The sequence below is a fragment of the Sabethes cyaneus genome, chromosome 3 (assembly GCF_943734655.1).
Source record: "Sabethes cyaneus chromosome 3, idSabCyanKW18_F2, whole genome shotgun sequence".
In the NCBI taxonomy this organism is placed as follows: domain Eukaryota; kingdom Metazoa; phylum Arthropoda; class Insecta; order Diptera; family Culicidae; genus Sabethes; species Sabethes cyaneus.
This window is the reverse complement of record NC_071355.1, coordinates 193,555,063-193,583,027: the sequence shown is the minus strand read 5'-3', so window position 1 is coordinate 193,583,027 and position 27,965 is coordinate 193,555,063. Positions and strand designations below refer to the sequence as shown.

The 27,965-nt window shown below is 39.9% G+C and overlaps 1 protein-coding gene across 2 annotated transcripts; it reads right to left on the bottom strand.

The window, feature by feature from the left end:
- Positions 1–42: 42 nt before the first annotated feature.
- LOC128741732 (uncharacterized) lies at positions 43–27,801 on the bottom strand. 2 transcript variants are annotated; one of them, XM_053837725.1, is made up of 5 exons: positions 27,233–27,801; positions 27,134–27,172; positions 9,023–9,358; positions 2,529–3,404; positions 43–2,459 (listed from the first exon to the last, which is right to left on the bottom strand). In XM_053837725.1, exons 3-5 carry the CDS (start codon positions 9,088–9,090, stop codon positions 845–847), a joined length of 2,559 nt encoding a protein of 852 aa, XP_053693700.1. In that variant the 5' UTR covers positions 9,091–9,358; positions 27,134–27,172; positions 27,233–27,801; the 3' UTR covers positions 43–844. The 2 variants fall into 2 exon arrangements, with proteins under 2 accessions (XP_053693700.1, XP_053693701.1); XM_053837726.1 differs by lacking the exons at positions 27,134–27,172; positions 27,233–27,801 and adding an exon at positions 10,361–10,461.
- Between the last annotated feature and the right edge of the window lie 164 nt (positions 27,802–27,965).

Below are 27,965 nucleotides of genomic sequence, written 5' to 3'. Positions count from 1 at the left end.
ACTATGTATGTTTTAGTTATTATTTTCATAAACGATGCCATAAGTTTGTTCCATTTCACGTTATTCACATTGTTCATTTGTTTTCTTTTTGTTTAGCTTTTTTGTTTTTCATTTTCTTCAGATCACCATGCTGATATTTAGTGTACAATGTAGCTTATGTACAGTGGACAGTCCCATTTTTTTTGTTCTTTTTCAAATACATTTTCCTAATAGGGGTACTTCACAATTTGCAGATTTCAATGTACATTATAGTTTTGTCAGATTTTACACGTAGTAATTCGAATCAACGGCAGCACTTGTAAAAACGGTACTTTTCATTTCATATTTTCATTGTTTTTTGCTTTTTATCTACCGGTCACTTTACACTAGATTTATTGAATAGTATTATTCTACCTTGTTTATGATAAATTTTAACTTCCATTGCGCATGTTTTAGTTTTGAGTACAGAATTTAATTTACCTATCGTGTCTTTAGTTATATCTATATTTTATGTTTTCTTATTTAGGTCGTTACACATGGGGCGTAACTTTTACACAACTTTCTACAATCAGCAGTTTTACTCCTAATGGTACTTTTTTAAAATATAATGTTTACTCCCATGAAGGAGATTTTGTAAGACATGGTTGTTTTTAAATCAGAGAAAGATAAGCTGTATGAAGAAAGAATTGGTAGTTTGATGAAACGGGAATAAATTATGAGAAACATAACTAAAAATATATTAAGAACATGGAAAAGAATTAACTAACCCTGAAGCAAAAGAGAAACTGATTTGCCCAACAATTAAGCAAAACAAGTGTGAATAATTCGAACAATATTCAACCAAATCAACGCGATTGGTGATTTCTTAGTTAGACACAGTTTCAACAATACTATTCTTGATAATTTCACTTAAGTTTTCGCTTGGCTCGATGATCGGACCGATATCATCGGACGATTTATCCAAGTCTACTACCGTCGTCTCTGTTTGAACATGGCTAAAATTTCCCCGATCGGATTCCGTGGCAGGGGAACTATGATTGGTTACCTCCAGGCCGAAGGGTTTGTCATTTGTCGCGGCCAGACAGCCATCGGATAGCGGAGCGACTGGCGGATCACGGAAATCACTTAGTTCGTCGTCTTCTTCAGCGATGATCGACTGCTTAACGATGCTTATTGTATTTCTACTGCTCTCCAGTAGATCGTTAATAGCCTCTAGCCGATCGCTTCCCGGTGCTAGCGGTGTGTTGAGGTCGATAAAGTCGCCATCGGGTGGACTAGGTGGGTGACTGGAGGATTTGATGGGTTTGGCAGCATCTTCCGAAACCTGCGTGATTCCATTGTCATGGTTGGTACTGTCTGAGGTATCACTCGTGCTCGTGAAAGTTGTTGTTTGGGAGATTGATTGACCACTCTGATCTGGCTCAGGAATTGGTTGAGAGGCACTGGATTGGGTATCAGCTTGCGATGAGGATTCGTCGCAGTTAAAGTTGGGATTGATCGGAGTGTTTAGCGTGACTTCTTCATCAATCATCACTGAACTGGTAGCCGGAGTGGTTTCCATTTGACTGTGGTATGGGGAATGTGGGTCGGTCTGTCTTTGATCCATGACTAAACCAGTATGGTGAGGCTGATGGTATTGGTCCATATTTGTTGGGTAATTAGAGTAATAAGTCGTCATTAGTGAATTGGGGATCGCCAGCTGATCGTTGGCTTGAGGCGAGGGTCCGTAAAAGTCACGGAAAGCGTAATGCAGATCCAGAGATTCACCGGCGGGTGAAAGTCCATTTGAAACCGGATGACCATTTAAATAGTTGTGGTTCGCAGCAGCATATGGATGCTGCTGTTGATGAAGATGATGATATCCGTCTACAGTATCAGCTCCATTAGTTCCCACCATTCCATATAAGCCCGGTAATCGCACTGGACCACTAGACCAATCCTTCCCATTACCGTAACTACTGGCTGAATGAATTCCCATTCCGTTTTGTTCTTCGCTACTTGCTTTGTTGTCTAAATTCAACCTCATGATAGTGTGGATGAAGTGCGTTCGTACACGCGCAGGATTAAATTCAACTCTTCCTACGACGTTTGCGCAGCCATCCTGCGTACAACCGCAAGGGAAACTAGGTCGATCGACTTGACATTTGATTCCCGCTTGGCTACAGGCACATGTATCCGGATCGCAGTAACCCCGACAAGTGCATCCGCATACTTCGCGGGATGTTCGAATCAATCTACACTCGTCTTTTTCGGTGGAATCAATTTTTCTCACTCCAGCTGCCTTGAGCAAGGCTCTCCGTTGACGAGTGGTTACTGGTTGCAAGAACCCGTACGATTCACTTTCCGCTTCCGATCCACTTTCGCTTGGCTCGTCGTCACTGTCCGTTTCTTCGCTTGAACTGCTGCGGGGGTTTAGCTCCTGAAGCTGTGCGCGGTGCATCTTCCGTTGCTCTGCGGCGTGTTCAGCGAGGGTAAAGCGTCTGAAACAAAAAAAAGTAAATGATTAGTTTTTCACTTGATGTCTCAGGAAATAAACCAAATGTACTTACTTCGTGTGCATATGTTGTAACTCCATGCCCAGTGTGCATCCACCTTGCGACGGTACGCATCCGAAGCCTTGCATCCGAGTGAAATAGTACACCGTAACACCGTCGAACGATATGCCCCTCTTTGGTCGCTTTTCACTGGTTGCTTCGGTTGTTTCTTCACCGGAGCGTCTTTTAAGATTACTCTTCACCGGCGGAAGTTCTACGACTTCTACTTCTTTTTCCAGCGTTGATACGTTTCTAGATGGTTCCGATCCTAGACCGGAATCCGAACCATCACTGGCTTCTTCCTCTTCGTTTTGCTGAACTTCGGCGACAGCCGCAGTAGCAGTAACGGCCGTTTCGGTTTCTCCATTGAGCTGAACTGCATCTACAAATTCTGTAGATTCTGCCGCTCTCAAGTCACATTGCATACTAATGGAGCCATTTGGTGTATTGCCGCTGGAGGCAGTCGTAAAGCTATCATCCTCTAGAATGGTAGACTTTGTCTCGTTATTTTCAAGATCCCCCTCCAGCGACAACCCGCTTTCATCATTTCCATTTTCACTAACAATAGCCGTTTCCACCGCACTTTGCACTGAGTTCCCAATGTTTGCGTTAATATCCTCCGTATCGTCATCATTATCCCTACCAGCAGGACTATTCTTCAGACTTGTCACATCCACTAGCACTATCTGTCCGGTACTACTGTCCAGTTCACTACTTGGCCTGTCACCGATCGAAACACTGCTGGCGTTGCTCACATTTAGCACATCCGCGTCGCACTCGTCCAACGCCAGTGGATCGTACAGCGGATCGTCGCCGTTTATCTGCTCCGTTGTCATAACGTCGGCTGCGTCCAACGTCGGTTCCTCGATGGGACCCATTTCATTGGTTAATCTGAAAAGCACAGATACATATTTCAACAATTAGTTCTCTAGTATTCATACAGATACAGTTACAAAAACACGATTCTAAAGTAAAACAGAGCCTCGATGCTACATTCCGTTTTCGGACCCTGATGTTTTGACCCGTAACAGTTGTTCCCAGTCGAGATTCGAACATTCAATGGAGCAATGTTGTATAAATAGGCCAATTTAAAACAAATGAGAAACAAAACCTAGAGAAGGGAACGTTTATATTGACACTAGAAAAATCGATAGGTAAAGCACTTCCCAGCGAGTGCTTCAGTTAAGATTTTTTTTGACGCTTCTGATTTTTTCTTATTTGTGCTTGTGGGTATAATTGAAGCTATCGCGCTTAAGTTGCACATTTAACCAATGGCGGAACTAGGGGGCTTAGGGGTCTGAACACCCTTCCCCGTAGAAGAGATTTAGACCTCATGAAAAAAGGTATTTGCTAACTCTTTAAGTGGGAATAGTAGTTAAGGACCTTTTGGACTTTGTAATGGGTTGTTTCAAGGATTTCAATGTCCTGCCGGCAAAGATAGTGGACTGCAAACAATTGCAAAAAGTACCGCTTGACAAGGTATCAAACTGTACAGCACATCAGACTTGTTTCGGCTCACTTTCGTCGGATCTAATGTCAGATCTTATCTTATCTTATTATCTTATGAAATTTGCAATAAATATACCGAGAAGTGCCTCTACTCCGAAACTATACGCTGTTGATTTAATAAAAGTTCTTTACTTTATTCTCGACACCGCGTTACAATCCTAAACGAAATGCTGGCTTTCCATGTTTCCTGTGTTTACGTGGAAAATGTAGTCGTATTTAGCCGTATTCCGAACAAAGGAAAAGGATTTCACGCGGTGCAAGGCGTTCGAGACCAAGTTAAAAAGGTTGGTCTAAACAAAGAAACGCGGTAATTGGCTCAAGTTGGTTAGCGAGTTATTGCCAGAGCGATCAATGAACACTCTTTGGAGCAGCCATAATCATGTGAAATCGCAATAGGTCAAGGAAAGCCAATAGGCTTCAAGTCGGTGGATATACGCTTTTACTAGGAGAGTATTTGGTTGGTGAATGGCTGGATAACGCGCAACATAGACCTCATAGTGGTTAATAGCCACTTATCCAGCAACTCCTATCCCTACCTCCTCGTGGTGCTAGCCGGAATACGAGCAACCTCAGCGGAGATTGGGTACCCAACCTCGGTCTTATACAGACAAGGGTGCCTCCTTCCTTGTGTTCCTTGTATTGTGTCGGCACTATAAGATGGCAGCCCTATCACGAGACTCAGTAGCGTGGCCCAAGTATAAGGCAACCTACCAATCTAAAACACTACGAATAATCAAGGAAATTCGACTCGGAATATTCAGTATAAACAAACGTGACGAGATAAGGGCATGGAATGGATGTATGGTAGCTGGAACTGCCGATCGCTGAATCTTGTGGAGGATTTGGGGTTGTAAGGCCCAATTTTACCAGAGCGGTGCGGGTCTTGTAGTGATGGGCAGAATGTGGGATCGCGTGATGAACTGGAAGGCGATCAACGAGAGGATTGATGATATGAACGCTCAGATCGGCAGGAGAGCAATGTATAGACCGATGACAGGGCCCCGTAGCCTGCACACCAATCCGAAAGATAATGGTCAGTAATGCATCAACTTTGTAGCATCCCGAGGCCTAGTGATCAGAAGCGCTTTCTTTCTTCGCAAATATACCCACAGTGCCACCGGGAGATCATCTAATCAACATCACCAATATACGCTCCCTATATGGTGCGGATATGGTCTTGAGTCATTATCTAGTAGCAGTATATGAGCGCTTAATACTATCGATGGAATATACCTCACGACAAAGCCGCCCTCCTCGGTTAAACATTCGACAATTAGGCAACCCGCGAGTGGCTGAGAACTATGCGCACGTATTGTATGAAGCTCTACTTTCCTGATCGTGAAGAGTTAGAACAACTGAAGCCTGGTCACAATTAAGCACGACGTGGTCTACAGGTGAAAGCAGTTCTTTGATTGGCATCTCAAGGGTGATATAACAGTTGGAGGCATAACAAAAGTTAACCTAGTGTAAAAATCCTTTTAATTTAATTTTAATTACCACTCGCAAGTGAGAGCCTCCATCGTTCGTTCCACCACGTTGAGTTGCACATCAAGTGCCAACATCTCTTTCTGCAACGCTCAACAGATTATAAGGGGGGGATGTAGCGACCCATCATCATCAACATCGGCATAAAATAACATTTTTAAGAATGGTCACTCACAGCGAAATGTAAGACCAAACAAAGTAAATAGCAAACAGTTTGCATCAGCAGCCCAGAGAAATAGAACAATTCGCCGAGTTGCATATGATTTTTAAGTTCGCTTCGGTTGCTGTTGCCAACCGGCGCAACCCGTTGGGACTTTTAAGAACTTACCACTCGCGCACACGCTGAGCCACGAGAGTGCAACTAATCCGCTTTGCCCTGCCGCATTTAAATTATGCAAAAACACCCTTTCTTCGGACATTAGAGTCCCGAAATGAACACTTGTGAGAATGAATAGGTGAGGGCACTCGGCGCCAAAGTGCAAAATAGACAAGTAATAAAGTAGGATAGCGACCCTTAGGGCTTTATTTAGGTAAGAGTAATCCCTCTTTAGAATAGGACACCACTTCTAGTTTCTGATAATAAAAAACAGAAGTTGGCACTAGTGTTTCATCATGCGTTATGCGTGATGTTAAAACACTCTGTTAAATCAACCCTGTTAAATACAACAGATGTCGTTGCTTGGCAACGCATATTGTATATGTTGCAAAACAACCCAATTTAGCGCGACAATAAATTTACTCAGCGTGGCAACAGCACTTTCTCGTGCATCTCATTTTCCTTTGTTTTCATCGCTAAAAACAATACACTCAAGTCGGTTTTTACGCGAAGGATACGCACCACATAAATCAAAACCGCGTAAATTCCGAAAAACGCGTAAATTTCGCGTAAAAAACTTTGTGGGCTTCAACACTACGGGAAAAAATAGACTATTTGACCACATCCGGGTAAATTCCGAAAACCGCGTAAAAAACCGCGTATATTCCAAAATTCGCGCAAAGAAACGCGTAAATTTCAAAAACCGCATAAATTTTAAAATTCGCGTAAAAAACAAACCGCGTGAAAGCGACTTTAGTGTATAACGTTTGACACCTGAACCAACAAATAGTTCGTTTGGTAAACATCGTTTTTATTTATCCATGTAAGTAACTGCATCACAAATAATATGTGATTAGTGATTGTTTTTTAGATAGGTAAACATAGATAAGTGAGAAATTTCGATTTTACTACCACTAGAAAAGCTCCAGCTTTTGGAAAACAACGGTTCGTCTGGTGTCCTATAAAGTGACAAAACTGTAATCATAATGAAATATGCGAGGAGTTCTCTTCTAGCTGTCAACCAGTCTGGACGGCGCTAGGAATAAGTAAATCGTCTTTCTTTCCTTTAGTACGAAGGGGCCCCCTTAAGACCCGTTTCACTGGGACTGCTTACAAACTATAACAGCAGCGTACGTGTTCCGATCTCGAAGAGATCCGGCGAAAAATCGACCAGCTGATGGAGCCGCCGGATAGGACCGACTTACGGTAGAACTCTATCAAAGATGGACAAAGAATCACTAGCAACGGCACTCTACTGAATAGTTTTAAGGACTTGGGAAGAAATCACCGGAGGAGTGGAAGGAAGGTGTGGTTTGTGCCATCTATAAAAAGGGCGATCGGCTCAATTTAACACCAATGCATCAACGTCGCCTAGAAGGTGTTCTACTAGATTCTATTACGTCGTCTATCCTCAATAGCAATAGAATTCGTAGGGCAGTATCAGGTGGGCTTTATAGGGGTCCGTGCTACTACGGATTAAATTGTCACTCTCCGACAAATCCTGGATTCAGGGCAGTATACGATACAGTCGAGCGCTATGGCTATGGCAGATAATGTACGAAAACGGTTTCCCGGACAAACTGACACGGCTGCACAAACTTACTCCGGAGCAAGTGAAGTGTTATGTGCGTGTTTCGGGGCACACTCGAGTCCCCTTAAAAACCCTGGGGGCAGAGGTAATCTATACCAGTTAATCTATACCATTGGCTAGGACATTTCGGTTACTAGTCAATGCGTCAAAAACTAAATATATGGTAAAAAGAGCCTCCAGAGAAAACGTTCGCCACCATAGATAGTGATTTTTGACGGCGACGAACTGGAATTGTTTTTTTTCTGTTCAGACATTATTACTGCGACCAGCATTTTGAGCTATTGTGATGCAACCCAAGTGTCGTATTCCGCACTTCGTTCTTTTTGCAGTATCGTTATAGTGTGAACGAATTATCTGCTTATTATCCGTGCGTAAGTGTGGGTGTTTTCATCCTTTTATCTTTCGTGCTTTTTTACTACCATTCAGCCAATTTCGCATTTTAGAGCCAGGCAGTGTAGGGACTAGTTATATTTTGTTCTTGGACGAGAGACTTCACTCGCACCCCATGCAAGTACCATTCTTAGAACCTACCAGAAAACCTGGCAGAAGGCTGAAACCTGTTGTTGGTAGATGCAGAACTTAGTAGGTGGGAAATAATACTAATAGATAATACTAATAATACTAATAGGGAAATAATAATAATAGAAACGCTTCGGATGAAGCAGAGCAGTTATTGCTTTCGCACGCTTCGAAAAATGACGGGGCCTAGAATTTTTTTCCAAGTTCTTTCCATCGCATGCTTCTGGTCAAACTAGTCGTATCGCGTTCTTGAAGACTCTCCTCCTAGCGTATTTCACCTTGGAAGAGTTCACATCCCAATGGCTAGGATAGGATTGATATTCAGTTTTTGGCAGATTGCAGATTGTGTAACTGCTCTATGTTCACCCGAGAAGACGGCTTTAATTTGTGCAACATACGGCCAATAGTTTTGAACGCACATCTACCGCTACTAGGTGCTTGTCTGTACTGGTTTTAAGATATTTAAGAGTAAGACAGACTTGATGTATGTTTAAAGACAGCGAGTTTTCTCCCAATATTCGCCTCATCCTGGACAAATAAGTCCTACCTGCGTTGAGTAGTTTACTAGTTAACATTTAATTCACAATTTTGGAGTGAAAATAAACGAACACTAAAATTTTGACAATTTAAAACATAAAACTGCAAGGGCGATAGAGGAGGAGGAGAAGCAGGAGACCAAAATAGGCGAAATATCATGCGATGGAGCTTCAAGGTGCTTTGTAGAACAATGTAACACAATCGGTATCGATATTGTAACAAATTGAACACGAAATCATGATTCTCGTGAATTTTGTGATTATTGTTAATCATTATCAGCAATCTCAGTTTTGTTTTTCGCTGCAAAATATTGAATAACCAGTCACATTAGCATTAAAGATTGATTTAAGCAAATTGGGGCTTTATGTCATTACTAATGTGATTGCCCTGACGGAACCGTAATTTCATTTTTTAGCACCAGGCTGATCGGCTGATTACGTGGTTTAGGAGTTGCACAAATACCGTAAATCAGTAAACGAAAAAATCAAATAACGTAACCATTTTCGATCACACCGTTTGATGCAATTAGAAAAAGGTAGACTTTGCACTTACCCAAAAATTGGTGAACTATTGGCATTCTTCTGCAGATAAGTGAGCAGATTTTTCAATGGTTTCAACATAGTTTGAGCACCAAATGTTTGCACTTGCTACACTATCCTGTTCTGATGGAGACACTTGCTTTTTTCGCCACTCCACTACAAATTTTACAGCCGATGCTGACAAGAACAGACGTGAAACCTCACTTGAAACAGTCCAAATAGAGCAACTCTTGTTGTTGTGGCACTGTACGGATATCATAGAACACATTATGCGTCTGTGGCCATGGCCCGCCAGCGACCGTGTCCTTTACGGGAATCTAGCGGCCATTCCGCTCCGGAGGGCGCTTGTCTATAAAAGAAAGTAAACGAGAAAAACTGAGAATTAGATCGATAGATGGTGTGATAGATTTGCGTTTTCATTGAATATTGGAAAAAGATGATCAAGCCTGATTCAGTGTTTGCTGAAAAAAAGGAATCGATCATAGCTAAAATTATTATTTTTCCTGCCTCTATGTTGGCGCTTATCATCTAGCCAAGTTATTGGTTGGTTTTTACCTCACTTTGTTACTACTCTGTCGGTGAAGATTTACCTATGAACCAACTCCGTACGTATTCCTGTGTACAGCCGTGCCTATGAGAGGCGAGATGGACGAACCGGAGATTATCGCAAAAGACTGTTATCAGTGTCTCCTGACGCCGTGCACACAGTTAATCGCGACGGAAAAGCGAATGCTCGGCAGCGCGCGATTTTTCAAATCAGAAATTAACAGTGCGATTGTAGCTGGTTCGCGATTTTCGTGCTATGAGTAGCAGCAGTGATTAATACACTGCTGAGTGACGAAAGCACTTTTTTGATCACCTTTCGAAAGGCACCCGAAAGTCTGTAATACTGCAGCAGCAGAGATCAAAACTGTTTCCCTTGGTGTTTGAATATTTCAGACAGGTCGAGCGAGTATTGTATTCTCTAACGAAATATCTCACACAATATATTGGCCTCCCATCCCAGCGCTGCCCAACGAGTGGCTAGCATTCGGTGCGTTGGTATAAGTGTGTATTTGGTTTCGTACAAAATACTCAAACAGTTTCCTCTAGCGATAAGGTTAGCTGGCTATTTTAACTCTACTGAACTGAATGAATTCGTTTGTACAAAAATATACAACCGGCCACAAAATTTGTTCATATTAAACAATTATGCGGAAAATTAATTGAAGTGTTGCCAATCATCACATAAGCATTTACAGCCGAACTGCAACTAACTATCGACCAAATAGGTTCCACACCCTACGTGGTTCAAGCACACAGCAGTTTCCATCTACTACTAAACAGTGTTCATCAACCAAGCTGTATTCACCTTTGCTTTGCTATGGCACTGCTGCCTTTGCGACTTCGCGAAATACAACACATCTGGCTGGCGACGACGGCGGCCGTGGCAGCAACACCGAACCGACTGGCTACCACATAGGCAAGGCAGAGGCAAAGCATTCGAGAAGCTTGGGAATCGAGCCGCTCGCTGGTGCTAGTGCTGGTGCAATCCATCGAGAGCTCCAAAGCAAGGCAGCATTTTCTCCCACTCTCGCACTGGGGCCAACTAACAACGATGGCGTTTGTGCCAAAAGATATCGGTTTCAGTTTTGAAAATTCCTACTCTCCTGGCTCTCTGGGAAGTGTGTTATTTCGCTCGTCGCATTGTGAAGAAAATTCAACAGGGTGTAAGCTAGAAGGTTTAACCCGGAAAATGTTGCAATGAAAGTGATCGTGCGAGAGGTTGTAGTTGCGGGAAAGGATAATGGTGTAAATTATGCTATTTTCAAGAAATTAAGTGCCGAAAAATTCAAAAAAAAAAGTCTAGACCAAAACAACATGACGTTGAGGCTAAGAAATGTTAAACTAAATAAAGATATATCGTAACTGTTGACTCAACGAAAAAAATCACTTTGAAGCATTTTTTATACCACTTTTCGATTGTTTTAAAATACTTTATTCAAGAATGAGTTTATTCACTTATTTTCAATAAATGCATTATTTATCAGTTTTTTACTTATTTATTTTTAGAATTAATCTATTTAATTACTTTATTTGATTGGTTTTTATAAGCTCAGAGGTCACTTAATCCAAAATTAAAATTTACCAACAGAATAGTTATAGAATTGTCCATCGTTTGCTACTACTACTGCCATTCCTCAGACAATTTTTGAATTCCATCTAGAAAAAATTTCATCTTTTGAGGTAATCCAAGTTCCGCCCCAATTTTCGAACATTTCGAAATAATTGTGCCAGTGGATGCCGGTTTGTATCCGTCGGAACAACCAATAATCAGAAAGGGTAATATCCAGAAAATACGGCGAGTACGGTAAAATATGCCACTTGAGTATTTACAAATACCTTTTCATGACTTTTGCGACATGAGGTCGACTATTGTCATGCAGCAGAATAATTGTATCATATCTTTTCGCGTATTCCGATCGATTTCCTCGTTGTCCACTACTCAAACAATTTGAAAGTCGAACGCCTGCAATAGAATCGCCAGATCGCTAGACCAGCACATAATACATCCGTCATACCGTTTCGGTCTTACCAGATATACTTCCCTCCCCAAAGCTGCTCTTGTGTTTTACTTTAATTAATTGCTTGACTATTTGACTATCCAGAGTGGGGCTTGTTCTAAACCCTCCCTAGCTACATTCCGTTCTCGAAACTTAACTTTTTGTTTTTATTCGGCAGACTTTGCAACCAACTGTTAGGGTCAGGACAATTACATGGCTAGTGCTAAGCTATTACTGAATCTGGTAGCCACTCCCAGCCGAGCCTCAAGCATATGACGACTGGCTTGTTAGTCAAGCGAAGTACCTCGAAACCTTATTAATAAATTTTGAATATTTTTTATAACGGTAGCATTTCCAATAAGCGGAGGAAATAGTAGAAGAAAGTAGTGATACAAAGGTTTTTTATAGTATCTAGAAGGCGGGACAAGACGTGAAAGAAAAATAGTGGAAAAATAAGATAAGAACAGGGACGTTAAAACAGCACTTACTAGCTTCGTAGTTTGTTCCTTTTTGTCACACTAAAAGGACTGGGATTCGTGGGTAGAACCGAGTTAAAATGGAAGCCTATTGTAACCGGATTGAAATGAAGGCTTACCACGGCCTGCATTATTGCTGTTTTGTCCGTATATACGAGTCTTTAACACCGTCATCTATGAAAATAGGTGGCATTTTCCAACGCCATCAAACCAAACATCATGACACCAGCCAGAACCTAAACTTCACTTTTTCCGGAACATTTTTAAATTTATTCGGTGAGATGAACCGGTCTGAGCGATTAATGGACACAGCATCGATTCTGAATGGGGTTTCATTCTCCAATGAAACAGAATTATCACTTTTTCTTTCTTCAACAAAGAAAATAATCTCTTCGAACGAGTTACTCGTAGTTCTTTAACCCAACCCGTATAGTTAAGTGGCGATTCAATCTAGCTCTAGAAGATGCGTGCAAGTTTTCTTTTATGATTCTTCACATGGATTTTTCAGAAATTTTGGATTCCTTGGCAAATTTCCTTAAGGAACGTACCGGGTTGCGAGCAATCTTTGCACGAGCCGATTTGATCACGTTTGGCGTACGTGCATACCGCGGACCTCCACTTCCAGGTTGCCGCTGTTTAGGACAATCTTGTAGACCCTGCCTAATTAATTTCCCGTTATTTCTCCATCACTCCTTGTCTCTTTTGAGACATTAAACACCTTTGTTTTATTACTTTCTTCTACCGTTTCCTCCGTCGAACACGATACTGTGATACTGATTTGACAAATGCTGTATTGAGACATTCGTCTCGCAGAATAACCTTCAATATCTACCTTATCAATCGTGGGTCAGTGCTATGAAATAAACCGAAAAAGTCAAAATAGTACTATAAATCTTGATAGATTGCGAGGCTTACAGCTGGTTGTCTATGATTTTTAATAACTTTATTAATAAATTTTCCTTTTTGTTTTCTTGTCTTTTTTTCGGGTAATCCAGCTGGTCGCTTAATAGCGTATGAAACTCTATGCCGGGCGCATTTGTGTTGTCATCATTGGAGTACCCGGGGTGCCTCAAACACCAGTTATACTTGACGAGACAGGCAACGTCGCCCACTAAAACATAGGTAGAGCACCAAGTATAGCCGACATGCCTGTGCCCGCAGGCGGAAGCGTTCCAGCCCTGCCCGGACTTCACGAGATCTCTTTGCCAAAGACCGGAATGTCATATTTTAAATATAATGATGACGATGATGATGTATCATAACGATGATGAGAAAAAAAAGATAGTTGAGTTGTAAAATTAGTATAGCGAACAAGTGGAGCGCCAGCCACGGACATTGGTTGTCCTCAATCGCGCACCCATCATCAATTTTCCAACATTAACAATTACAAATGAACCAATAGGAAGGCAAATCTCGTACCATCAGTTATTATCAACTTATCAGGGTTCAACCCAAGGAATATATTTCATCTTTCTTTCCCCTGGCATTTATGCCCTGTTCCAAGACAGGTCTACAAAGTAAATTGAGCGCAGCACGGCCTGGGCGTTCACGGTAGTCGACAGTAGCTTTGAACCATATTGTCGTACCCACCTCCTAACCATCGAGACCAAAGAGCTAGTGCGCAGTATTTATAAAGGGAATCCGTCGCCAAACCCCAAAAACCAACCCCTAGAAATATTATAGTTCTGAAATAGTATTGTTATTGTTACACTAAATATAGTATCGTATTGTTATACTGTTATACTACTGATTTAATTTTCTGCATCTGCAACCTTAGCACCTCTGCCCGTGCTCTAGCCCGTGAACATTATAGAATACTCCTTCGGCATCCAAATCGCGTCTGGTATCCCGCTTACATCCCCTTAGTAACCCAAAGCCACTGGGCCGACCCAATCAATCCAACATTTTTTAGAGATATTTGTGATAGCTGTGAAAAATAGGGATGAGAAACATTCATCTATTAATTAGCAGAGATTCCAGTACTGGCCTTATTTTTAAACAGAATAAAAGCACTACGCAACAATCAAAAATTTAAATCACAAAAGTATTTTGACATATACCCACGTTCAGATGTAAACAGCGGTTACTGTTAATTTACTGATTAGTTAAAAAGCCCTACACCACGTCAAGGTTCAGTTTTATCGTAAGGGATAACTTTATTAACTTTATTAGGTTATAACTCGCTATAATCCACAAAGCAATAAACGAAGTTTTGAAGGAACATTAAATGGACTTTTTTCTGGAAAACAAATCACAATGTATATTACGCTTCGCAGCAGAAATCGACAGGTGAGACTCCTTCGGCATGCCTTAAATCTTGTAGTGCGGAGAGAAAGTCTGTTTTGGCTAATAGTTCGTTAAACTGAATTATTTTGCCATCGTCAGCGAGGAATGGCTTTAAGTTCTCTACAAAAGTGAAAAATTCGAGCAAAGGTCACAGATAATGAAAAAGAAGCTGTTATTATAAATATACCAATATGATAATATTTTTTTGAAACGGTGGTTCTACAATTGATGGAGGGACGGTAGGGGAAAGAAATGAATTCTTTTTGGAATGAAGCTGGTTTTCTCCGAAAACCCGCGCTGGGAATCGCGGCTAACTCGCTGACAGACGAACAGCGCCACGCGCTATCTTGTAACTCGCAAGGGTCTGCATAATGTCGTCGTTCTGCCAGTAAAAACAAGTTAGATTAAAACTACTCAGTCGGTGGTTTCTACAGTAGACGGTGGAAGAGGCACAATTTGTGTCTAAAAGTAACCCAACCACAAACGCCGCTAGCTTAACAAGGGGGTTGCGCAGTCTCCTTTTGCCCAGCGCCTCTGTGGTTCAAAGGTACACGGGTACCAACAAGCCACATGTCCTGACGGGTGTTGGGGGTTCAAATCCAGTTATAATCTTAGATTATAGCTTGGTTCGATCCATGCACCTTCCAGCATTGGACAAAAGGTAGGAGTCACAACGACTACTTGTTAAGCGTAGCTACCAATAACTTTGCCCATAAATTTTCGTATCAAAACTCAGATCCACTATGATATGGTCGGTGTTAAGTCAGACCAAACCAAGTGATAAAACTCTGATTTCGAGAAAAACGCGATCAAAGTTTGCTGCACTGTATGGTTTATAGCTATCAATCGTTCGAAATCATCTCATAACTCTGGCTGTTCGCTTCATTTATGTAGTCTGTTTAGAGTGAAATGTACCTTAGAAAATTCTAGATGGTTTGCTGTCATTAACACAGTTGTTTAAATTTTGCGACTTGGTACGGTCTGATTTAACATCGACCATATGGAAAAGCACGACCAATACGGTTTACCAGTACTTCGGTGGTCTTTTGACATATCAGATGTGTTGCTTAAACCTGTTTAAAGAGCACCTAATCAGAATCCTGATCAGGCCATAATACAGAAATGTCAGGTTTAAGACAAAGTTTGATAACTTCTGGAACTTTCAGCATCCTTGGCTCGAGCAGCACGTGCCTCACAATCATGGGAAAGATTTGTGCTTTTCTGGAACCTTACACTTCTACTACATTCCGAATAGGAAAATCGATTTCGCCAAGACGAAATATACTTTCCATTTTCCAATGAATGTAATCACGAATATTTGACCTATCCAAAAAACAACACTTTCTAAAATAACACAAACGTAGTCGTTGTTTAGGCTAGAAGCAAATACTTTGTCGAGGTCACAGATATTTGTTCATCAAACCGCGAATCATTTTGTACAACACTGATTTTTGTTGTTGCTTGCAGGCATTCTAAGCCATTGATTTAATCTCTCCGCGAGTAGACGCGACCAGACAAGAGAGACAATCACATGAAAGAAGTTTTGGCTTTTAGCGGAGAGCATACTCCCGTCTCCCGTCACCGTCGGCTTGGCACTAACTGGGCAAATCGTAAACATGTTGAACCGCGTGATGATAAGCATGGCACCTTTGCCGATGACGACAACTGATTCGAAATATGTTGATAATTTTTTTTTCCTCTCGCAGTCCGAAAGTGATAATACAGAAACTGAACTTTAGAATGTGCGGCGAACTTGGCGCGACATGAAAATGAAGCAAAAATGATTCACACGACATCGAGAAGCGCAGGAATGCTAGATTAGAAGCTCTGAGCTTTGCAATTGCAAGTTCCCTGATGTAAAACTCATTCACATCGGTTCACATTGCATGCATGCCCGCTCGTTTGTATGGGAGGCTGACTGTGTGCCACAGGCTGGTAATGAATAATGCTATATTGCGTCCAAGTCGTTTCCCCTTACTGTCGGTGGAATAGTGTAAGAGTATTTGTCTTCACATTGCTAGGCGCATAGTATAGTGGAACTATTGATAAATTTATAGTATACTTTTTGAGCTTTATTAAATATTTATTTCCAACTATGCCTACTGGTGAGGATCAAATTTTCACAAACACATTGTGAAGGGTCGACATATGTGAGAACATACGGACGTACTTGATGCTGAAATTTATGGCATTGTTTTGTCCGCTATTCGATAGTTTGGGTCACGTTGTGGCTAGAGGTTGCACTGTGTTACTCGAGTAACGTTTTCCGCTGTGGAGCCCCGTTTGTCGAACAGTGAATATCTACTTCTGTCTGTGGTATTCTCTCATTTGTGCTGATGGTGTGCATATCAGTTATACTAGCTACCTACCTACTGGGTAGCACGGACAGAATGAAGTAAGCAAGGCCCGGTAATTTGTTTTTTTCTTTTCTTTTCTGTTGATGAATGAAGTTTTGCCTTCCTTCAGAGAATAGTTTATAATTTCGAATAAAAAAGGGCTTCCTGATTAGGACTAGCATAATAATATCACATATTCCAGTTGAGTTAATATAATGTTTTAAAAAATGAACTAATATCTCTTGGTCTGATTGTATGAATTTTTGTTTTATTTTCGCTTCATTTTCTCAGCAACAGCGAAACCGATTTCAGTTCTTTTGGTGGCATTGAAAAGGGCCTTGTGGGTTACTTTTGACGGATTTCGTGATTGAGCACTCTTGGTAAGGTGAAATTAATCGTCATCGATTTTGCAAATTTCAAAAGCAGTTTTTTTTTTGTTTGAAACAACAATTTTGTTCATGAAAACATATTCGCTGTGTTCAGATAGGTAAGAAGAATACATTTCTATAAACAAAACCCCGCTTTTGGGCCCAAACACTGCTTCCGAAATTGGGCGCTCCGATGAAAAGTTAATGACTGCTAGTTTCCCGTTTGAAGGTTTTTAAACATGGATGGATCGCTATTGAATAGTTTCGGGATTGGTGGGGTTGCGACCCCTCTGATAACCAAATGAATGTTCAGCAACACCGTAAATACAGCAAAGCATTATTCTATTGAGCAATATTGTAGACAATTACTAGTTCTACAAATGCTCCATACATAAATTTTTCGAATTTTGCTTAGTTGGAGCAGTACAGTCAAATGAATCAAAATTAAGTCAAAATATTCGACCGCGCAGTTATAGTTTTTGGAAGTAGTCAGACCGATTTGCTGGAATATGTTAATGGTCTGAGTCGGGCAGGCCTAATAAACTGGATACCTATAGAAAATAAGCACCTAAATCGTACGGTTCATCTGACATTGACATAAATTTTTGTCAATAGAGCGAAAAGATATTCAAAAGATATACGGGATGATGCAAGCTCGCGGTACAAATGCTACTTTGCCACTTTCGCGGCCGCCTCCCACAGACCCCCGAAGTTTGGCAGACTTAGATGCGTAGTGCACTCAGCGGCACAGGTTAAAATAATTTTCTCCGCTTTCTCTTTGGTTTGATATGGTAATTGGGCCAATTTAAAACAACCGCCAGCCACTATGCACTATGGGAAAAAAACGAAACAAAAAACGAACGCAATTCAGGAACCGCCGGTCGGCTGATAAAATATAAGTGATCCTATGCAAAATTTTCCGGCGAATCGCGTGATGCCCACTCCTTTTCTGTTTGCAATCGGGAAGTATTGCATTAGGCTTATTTTGGCCTTATCATAATATTTAAAGTTATTGTACTAACCCAGCAATACTTGAGAAAACAAAACTTAAAAACTTAATTGATATGTGTAACGAAGTTCGCAGAATCGTAGTGTAACGATCCCAGAATTCGCTAATTTTATCAGTATTTAAAGTTTAAATATGAATAAATCAATATCTATATATATATAAAAGTGAACCGTATGTATACATGTTCTGCCATAACGCCTTGACCGTATTTCACCAAACTTGGTACACACATTCCTTGGGGAGGAATCAGCACTGGGGATTTTGATTCTCTTCAGCTATAGGAATTTTCAGAGGTCAAATAGATAAGATTTGGCTACGTGACAGAAGAGGAGTTTGGGCGACGAGAAACGTGAGTCTGAATGTATGTTCTGCCATAACTCAGAAACGCTTAAACGGTTCTCCATTAAACCTGGAACACATGTTCCTGGACTTAAAAGAAGTATCACATGGGGTTGACAAAATGGGGGATGGTCTGCACCAAGGAGGGGGGATGATCCAAATAAGTAAAAGGGGTTGCGTTTCTCTTGCATTCGGAAAGATAGCAGTTGTACAATACAAAAATTAACAAATGAATAAGTGGCTGAACGACGAGAGAGATTGCTGGTAGAGGGAATAGGGTGACCATTGATATGGGGGAGGTTCAAAAAAGCAGAAAAGGCTTTGTCTTGCTCTATAGGGATTACCAAAAAGAAGATATACAACTGATTGGCGAACAACAGGAGGGGGATCTGATAAAGTGTAGACACATTCAAATGAAGAAAAAGGGTTTTGTTTCTTGCAATATGAGAATTTTTGTTAGAATAACAGATATACAAGTAGCTGAGAGACAAGACAAGATTTTTGTTACAATAACAAATATACAAGTAGCTGAGAGTGAGACCGGGCAATCAGCTAGTAGTATAATAAAACCATGTGGGCCTGAACTCATTGAAATATGACTATATATTGATATTTCATCGATTCTGGCTATTTCGAATAAAGAAAACTCCAATTTGAGAGCAACCTTTATTACCACATTTCGCCCATAGCGATTCCAAATTCGTCCTCCATTTGACATAAATTTCTCCCCATATTAGTGGTTATGAAATTATAAAATACTGGTTGAGCCAGTGCTTGCGAAGATTTATTTGCATTACGGCATGTGAATTGAAAGATCTTTCAATTACAATAATATAGCTCTAAGATCTACATAAAAAATCATATCCCGAAAATGAAACAAATAATTTTTATGCTCGCATTGCGTTTTATTTAACGGAGGGAATGAAATGGGAAAGACTAACAGGAAAGCGACCAACATAGCTTTTGCCAGCCCAAGCTGCTATCTAGCCATTCCACGCGGCCATATCCGGTAATACTCTATTGAGTAGCTAAGCTAGGAGGTACGATGCCGCGTGGTTCCCAGATGCCTGATCTCAAAACTGAGATTTTGGACAAGCAACTGAACCACAAGGACTTAGTACAGGTTAATATGTTATTTGAATTATTTGTTTCGTGTTTTCGGTCGTAGCTCATCAAGTACCTCCTACTATACAATGAAAACTTTGGTCGTAACAAGTTTAAAAAATGCACATGGATATTGTGGAGTTTCCACCTATTTAGAGTCCCACGCGAAAATTATTAGCGTGGTTATTTTCTGCGTTTACCACACATGTTTGCAATTTAGCAATTTGAACCATCAGTTTTTTGTTATTGCCTCCCCACTGCACCCCTCCTTGCTTGACAAGCATAGTTTCAGTGTATTTAGTAAGTACAGGATAATTATTATTAAAAAACATATTTGCGTGGGACTCGTAAAATTGCTGCAAGGTACAATAACAGAACGAAAAATTAAATTATTGGATATTAGATGGAAACTCACATGACGCAATTATATTTCCCTCGATGGATTGCTGGTGAGATTGTTCTATTTTTGTCCCCATATACTCCATTCATACTATATATCATACTTTGTTATTGAATCCTCATGATCTTTATTGTTTACCTTGCCTTGCTAACACGATATCCTCTGTTTTCTTGTAACATCTATGAAAGTAGTACGGGTTCCCTGCACTTTCAAAACTAGATGCTATCGCTAACATTCCTACCCGCTTCCCCTGCGGTTGTTCGGACGTAGCCAGGTATATAATGCGATTATAGAGCCATCTACGATGTGTGCAACCTCATATGCTAATGCTGATGCTAATGCTAATCTCCATTCTACTGATTCTATATATGGACAAAATGGCCCTTTGTGTGAGTGACTCTGAACCCTCCATTTTCTGCTGCTTCAAATGAGTGGCACGTTGATATCGCGACGAGCATTTCGAGTCAAGTAGTCAAATTGAGCAGTTGAACCAAGCTGTTCAATCGAGCAGCTGTCAAGTCAAGTCGAGCAGTTAAATCGGGGAATCTAGTCGAGCAGTGGAATCGAGCAGTCGAGTCGAGTAGTAAGTCGAGCAGCCGATTCGAACAGTAGAATTGAGCAGTTGAGCCGAGTAATTCAGTCGAACAGTTGAATCGATTAGTCTAATCGGACAGTTGAGTCGAGCAGTCGAATCTAACAGTTTAGTCAAGCAGTCTAGTCGACTGGTTAAGTCGAACAGCTCAGGCGAGCAGTTCAATCGAGCTAAGTGCTCGATGCACTCGGGTCGAGTAGTAAATCGAGCAGATGAGTTGAGAAGTTGAAACGAGCAGTCGGGTCGAGTAGTATGTCGAGCAAATGAGTTGAACAGTTAGATCGAGTAGTTAAGTCTAGCTGTTCAGTCAAGCAGTCAAGTTGATCTGTCCAATCCAGCAGGTGACTCGAGCAGTCGAATCGAACAATCCAGGCGAGCAATCAAGTCGAGCAGTTTAGTCGACCAGTCCAATCGAGCAGTCTAGTCGACCAGTTGAGCAATCGAGCAGTCCAGCAGTCGACCAGTGAGGTGACTGAGAATAGAACTCATTGCTTCGAAAGCATGACGACCTGACAGGGGCTGTTTTTTATTACCGGCAAGCCTCTTATGACGTCTTGTCAGTGACCTGGTTTTGGCTATAGACAAGCCTTTTATAAATATAGATAGAAGATAGACAGATGCTTAACTATTTTGTTAGGATCATGTTATTTAACGTTATAATTATGCCAATCAAGTAATATAAGGTGAAAATTGCTTTATATTAGAAATTTAATTATAATTAAATTTCAATAACCTCTTTGGTCTTGATACAATAAGAAGAAAAGATAAAGATGAAGATTTGATAGGAAATTGTTTTGTGATACATACGTTTTAAGCTTCAGTTTTTCATGAGAAATCTCCTATAGACAAGTAAATTGATAGTGTAAGACAAGGTAATAAACAATTGATCAAATTTGAAAATTTAACATTGCATTATTCGGTATAAAATTACAAAAATTGGCACAACACGAAAATAAAAATTATTAAATACAGCAAAACCTAGGTGCTACATTACAATGTAGGCACTTTATATTTACATTTACATTAAAATTGCACAGCAGACAACAGAACTAGTATAAATTTCTCTGTTCAATGTGCATCCTTTATCACAGATAAGTTTTTTCTTAGATCATTCGCTTTTAACCACATGCATACGATAGGATATGAGAAACTATTTGATAGTAAAAACTCATTTAATTTTTTCCGCATGTACCACACATTGCTGCATATCTATACGACCAGTTGCAACTAACTGTCGTACGAGTTTTCCTAACACACAGTTACAGTAGTGCCGCTTGTTATCAGCGCGCAAAGGATATTGCAGTCTGCACTGGTTGGCAGAATCCCATCGGGTCTTGCTGTGCGGATGGAAAACTGGGTGATGCTATGCTGTAAGATGACGCTGCTGCTTCGAGGGATCAATCGGTACTGGTTATAGTGATGGATATAAGGAAAGCCAATAATGCATGTAACGATGAGAAAAAAAACCTAATACGAAAGGCATTGTATGTACAACAGCTCACTGGTCAATGTTATTTTAAACAACTTTCAGGCCTGACATCTACTCTTTTCAACCCTGAACCAGAAATGCATTTGGGCTTACAACAGGCTCGTACAGTAAATACAATTCACATGTAATTTGTGTAATGTTGATCAAACAAATCTAAAAAAGTAATTTTACTCTGATAAGCGGACAAACGGTTTATGATTTCTATTTTGGGTAATACAGTAAACGAAGTGCCAATGCCAAACTGGATGAAAACGGTAGAAAAAGCTATTCTTCTTAAATAACTATTTCTGCATACATTCAGTAATTTGCAAATTGCATGTCATGAGAAATTTTTTGTCCGAAATTTTGCTTGGCAAAAAATGCGATCCTGGAGGAGTTTTGGTGCTGCATGTTGGTTTTACTCAACTCTATTATTAAATGCAAATGTACGAACCTGGTTCTAAGCACTACTAATAAGACCTTGAACAACGTTTGGACCAACTTTTTCGTATTGTACTCCGTTGTTTGTTCGAAAAAAGACGATTTCATTTCCTCAGGATGTTATCGAAGTACTTGTTTCATGATAGCCTTTCACTTTTCACTATCACAATGCGGCCATTGTGATACTTCGGCACCAAATTGACCTCCTTCGCCTTGTACCAGTTCAGAAGATATTTCGAGTAATGGTACAAACCCAGAGAGACGTAGAATCATTCTATGATCTCAAAAGTTTAACTGGATACTTTTAGAAGCATCCCTTTAGGTACACCTGCCCATTGAATATCCCGGTTGTCCCGATTAGGGTAATCCGCTTTCCACAGTAGCATGTTGCTTGCCAAATCAGGTATTTTTTGGCAAACTTTCACATCTTCTGCGTTCAAATATTTTTAGCGACGTCGAACTTATGATAAGTAACGAAGAACTGGAGCCCCGGAGACTACCAGAGCTATTTGTAAAAACTAACGAGGTTAATGTCTCTTGAATATTGGTTACCAGTCTTCTTGTTATGGAGTCTTCCGTTCAATTGTACTTATGTATAACAAATTGACGAAATATTCATACATGAGTGATTCGTACACAAAATATCTATCTTGAAGTATCTACTTTAAAAAGATTGTAAAACAAGGTTACCGGAACGTGCAAACAGTACCAGAATGGATATACAACAAAATTTTAACTTGACAAACATGTCGCTTCGAGGGATAGAAGTTCCGCGCCAAGTTCGAGCAAGGTTAGGAATAAATTTGAAGAGCCACGAAATACTGTTCCCCGGGTTATTGTTAAGAAGTGAGGATTCAACTTCCAAAAAAAGCAAAACCTTGGGTTTAAAACGTGCTTTCTAAGACTTGACCCTTCTTTATTGACAGATCTCACAGCCGGTTACTAGAACATAAGACAGTTACGGGGCTAGTGCAACAATCGTACTAACTTTATCTAGCAGCACCGCCTAGCCGAGATTCGAATACACGACGTCTGGCTTGTTAGACCAGCATCGTAGCTCGAAACCAACTGCAACTTACACGGTGGGCGGTCGAGATGAATATTGTCCAGGGTTAATGGCTGATCTTCATCAACGATATGTTCCGCTACTTTGGCCCTAAAATGACAGTCTCGTTTTATCGTCTCTTTTCCTGCTTTGAAGACTTCGACCACGTGTTCTTCAAAACGAGTTCCTAAGTTTCGTTTAGTTTGTCCAATGTAAACTTTTCACAGTGGCTGCAAGCAATTTTGTGAACCCCTGCTCTGTTTAACAACTCAATTTTGTCTTCAGTGGACTCCAATCTAGTTTTGATTTAGTTATTTCTACTGGTGTATCAATACCTAAACCCAATCTTTTTAATTTTGAATGAAATTGTTATGTTAACATCGTATCATATTCAACCGCTACGTTTTTCAGGTGTTCTTTTCTGTTATGAGCGTTACACCAACATTTTCTATACTAGAGCTTACGTTTCTTATCAACAATGAATTGAATAGTATTTCTATCATAGCCATTAAGTACGGCAATTTCAAAAATATGATCTATTTCGATTTGATTCGCTTCCCTACTGAGGGCCAACGATTGCTACGATTTGACGGATCATATGATGGAAAGACGCCATTTTGTGTTGAAAATAATGATTTGAAGTACTAGGTATTACCCATTTAGTGGTCATGGGTTTCCTATAAACATTAAACTCGAAACTTCAAAATTTTCCTTTTATAATGACGTCTACTACGACGACAATAATTGCTCCACAAATCCTAATCAGACCGCTTACAGCAATGTCGCTCGTGCTTGGAATGTTTACATATCATGGAGAAAATCACTAAAAAGATTTTAACTGAATTTTTAAAGACCAGAAATGACTAATTCAATCTTCGTCAAGCGCACGATTTCAATCGATTGGCGTAAAAATATTAGACTAATCTCAAGATTTTAGTCTTGACCTTGGAATGAGGTCATACATATATTTAATATTTTTTTTTGAAACGATGGTTCTACAATTGATGAAGGGACGGTAGGGGAAAGAAATGAAAATTTTTTGGTGAAGGAGGGGGAAGAGCGGAAAAGGAAGGGGGGGGGGGGGTATTGGTAGCTATGCTTGACAAGTAGTCATTTTGACTCCTACCTTTTGTCCAATGCTGGAAAGTGCATGAGTCGAACCAAGCTGTAATCTGAGATTTCCGGTTATAATCTCAGATTACAGCTTGGTTCGACTCATGCACTTTCCAGCATTGGACAAAAGGTAGGAGTCAAAATGACTACTTGTCAAGCATAGCTACCAATACCCCCCCCTTCCTTTTCCGCTCTTCCCCCTCCTTCACCAAAAAATTTTCATTTCTTTCCCCTACCGTCCCTTCATCAATTGTAGAACCATCGTTTCAAAAAAAAAATAGTAAAAATATTGCAAATCAATCTGTAAATCACTGCGTTATTAGCTAACCAATTATCGTAATGTCTTATCTTTATTATCTTATATATAAAATCTTATCTTTAGATTATTTTGGAACCAATTTTGCGATTCAACCTTGTTAAAATCAATCTTAAGAAAATCTAAACGGAGGATCACAAAAAATATTTTCGGCGGCAGTTAACACACAAACAGTTTCCTTTAAATTGAAGGGATTCACGTAACGCATAATTACGTGCTCTGTACAAATAGCGCGTAAGAAAGTTGAATAACAACTACCGTGAACGTACCATATTCTGCGCAGTTAAGACATTTGTATGATTCTTCCGCTATTCTAAGTATTTTAGATTTAAATTACAAAGTGGATAGCAGCAACGTGTAGTGCTACAGTCTATAATATCTGGTAAAAAATACGGGAATTATAAGTCGACCAACAATTGAGTATATTTTTCGTTTTGTAAACTTATCCACGGTGCCTAATTCTGCGCACTTTCTTGTCCATGTTCCTAATTCTGCGCATGTTTGTTCCTAATTCTGCGCACCCAAAAAGCGAAAACAAATACTCCTGCCATGCTTTTTATGTCTATATACGTTGAAGCACATCAAAAAATCCGACATTAGCCATTACCATAATTAAATCCATGATCCGGCCTTCTTGTGCTGTCCGGGTGGCAAAGGAATATTGTTATCATTTTGATTGCTTCATATTAAATATTTTTTTCTCGATAACGTGATGGGCGAATTGATTCGGGTTTTCTGCATATTGAACATTACACTTTAGACTAATACCAAAAATTGTGTTTTCATATAGAAACCACTGCCCCACTCTCTGACAGCCCCTTGAGGTTGGACATTAAAAAAAATAGAAGACATGGTTTCATGAATTGGCGCTCGTGGGTTCGGACCGAGACACAGCACAGGATTCCAGTCAATGGAAGTTAAAGATTCTACTTGAATTTTCATGCTTCCATACCTCAGCCATTTGGGTGAGGTTCCGTGTTCTTTCGTGTTTTCTTCTTAGGATACATTACTGCGCAGAATTTGGAACATGAATAAAAAATCTGTGCCTAAATCTGCCCATTATTGCATCACATTTTTCTAAGGAAAGCAATGCATGCAATCACTCTTTTTGTCTAAAACATGACTAAAACTAATTATTCTTTCTAATTATGCTGGGTAATTTGATCATTGCAAAGAATTTCGATCATAAATTTGTTAACTTTCTAGCAGGACAATCTTAGCGTTGGTGCTAACGATGATGTTTTCTGCCATATAAAATGCTTTCAGTTTCACGTTAAATTATTTCGCTCTCAAATATTATGGCCCATTTGTGAATGGCGTAATATTCAACAGACATTTATAAAAAATAACGCAATGATCATAGTTATGCACAATCTTAAAAAATACTTATATAAAGAAAAATGCGCAGAATTAGGGGCGGTCACGGTAGGTACATATCTAAAACCACCTTTGCATTGCATATCGCAGCGGAATCAGGTGGTTTTGATGTTAAAATTAATTAGAATTACGCAGTCCATTGTTTGCATCAAAACTCCACTGTATTCACGGTATTCGTCTGAAGTTCCTAAGTCGTATAGGTAGAGAGTAGGCTGGTTTCAAACATTCTAAATATATTTTACCTATACGATTAGGTTTTGAAAACTCATACCTAATTGCAAAAAACTAGCCAACATTAAAAGCCAATGCATACCTTTACTAAACTGGAAAAGGACTCGAATTGATAGAATTTCCGTATAGGTAGGTATAATACATATTATAGAAAATACCCAGGTAACCAATAAGCATTAAAATAAGCAGTAAATCAGTCGTTTATTAGCATCCCTGGCGTTTTATACTGCAGGTTGTTGTTTATCAGCTTTTTGACTGCATAACTGTTGTAAATTGGCATCCACAATTCTATTTAAATTCTTCTTGTTGGTAACTAGTTGCAAATAAGCATAGTCAGCACTATAAGAGGGCTAGCAGTAAAGTGGCCGCATATTTTGCCAAAATAGCATTTAAGTAGCATTTAAGGCAACTTAAATGCTTATCGGCTTGCTTTTAAATTGCATTGGAAATGCTTATTGGTTACCTGGGTAGGTATTGCCAAAGCAGAAAAGTTTGCTGGCCATGTGTATGCTACCAGTGCAGACGAGGAATTATTAATTAAAAATATATAGCTTAATCTAGTAGGTACAAGATGATTACAGGGCATTGCAGGCATGTAAAGAAAGAGGATACAAAGAATACAAAATTTAAGACTTATTTCGAGCAAGATAATAAAACAAATTTTCCTACTTTGTACTAACCTGAAATAAACTTCTCCGGAAAAAACGATTCGTTACTTGCTGAAAGAGAAGATAATTTATTATTACACCACTTAAGCAATGGAAGTTTAATTATATTACCTGTCATAGTTTTACGCAATAATCCAATCCAGAACAGATTTAGGCATTCTGCCAGTAGAATTCCAATATTTTACCAATGCGATGTTTGCTAGTTTGATTACTGTTTTAGTAATATTTAACAATTTGATATTTTTTTCAAAGCACTGTCTACTGCGTACTCTTCTTTAGTGTAGGTGTTTTTTTCTTCTTTTCACTACCAACGTTAAATGTGCTGCTTCAAATAAAATAAATTCTGCATGCAACCCGTTTTAATAAACATTAGCACAAATTTTCCTACTGGGAAAAGACACTTTCCATCGTCACACGCGACATCACACTTCCTTCCACGACAGGAAAGTCTCGGTTTTCACTTTAAGCGTACGTCGAATTGCAAAGGGTGCAAATTCACTGTGGAAGCAAGCAGAAAAAAGCACTGATTTTTCCAACACGACCCGCAACTGTCCGTTCGTTCACGTTTATTTCAAGGAATTCGCGAGCCCGACGGGAACTTTAGATCCTCGATTACCGTGGTAACGCGTTTCGATTGTTTAAAATCCGCTTCACGACGAATCCTTTTCACAAAAAATATATTTTCAACCTGGCAGTTTAGCTCTGACATATATAACACTTCGCACTTTTACTATAAAACAGAGAGACCCCGCAACTTCGTTATAACATTTTTTATGTCCGTTCATCGCTGTTCATCATTCAATCGCATTACGCTGCTGCTGCTGCCTGCAGATGGCTGTGTGTG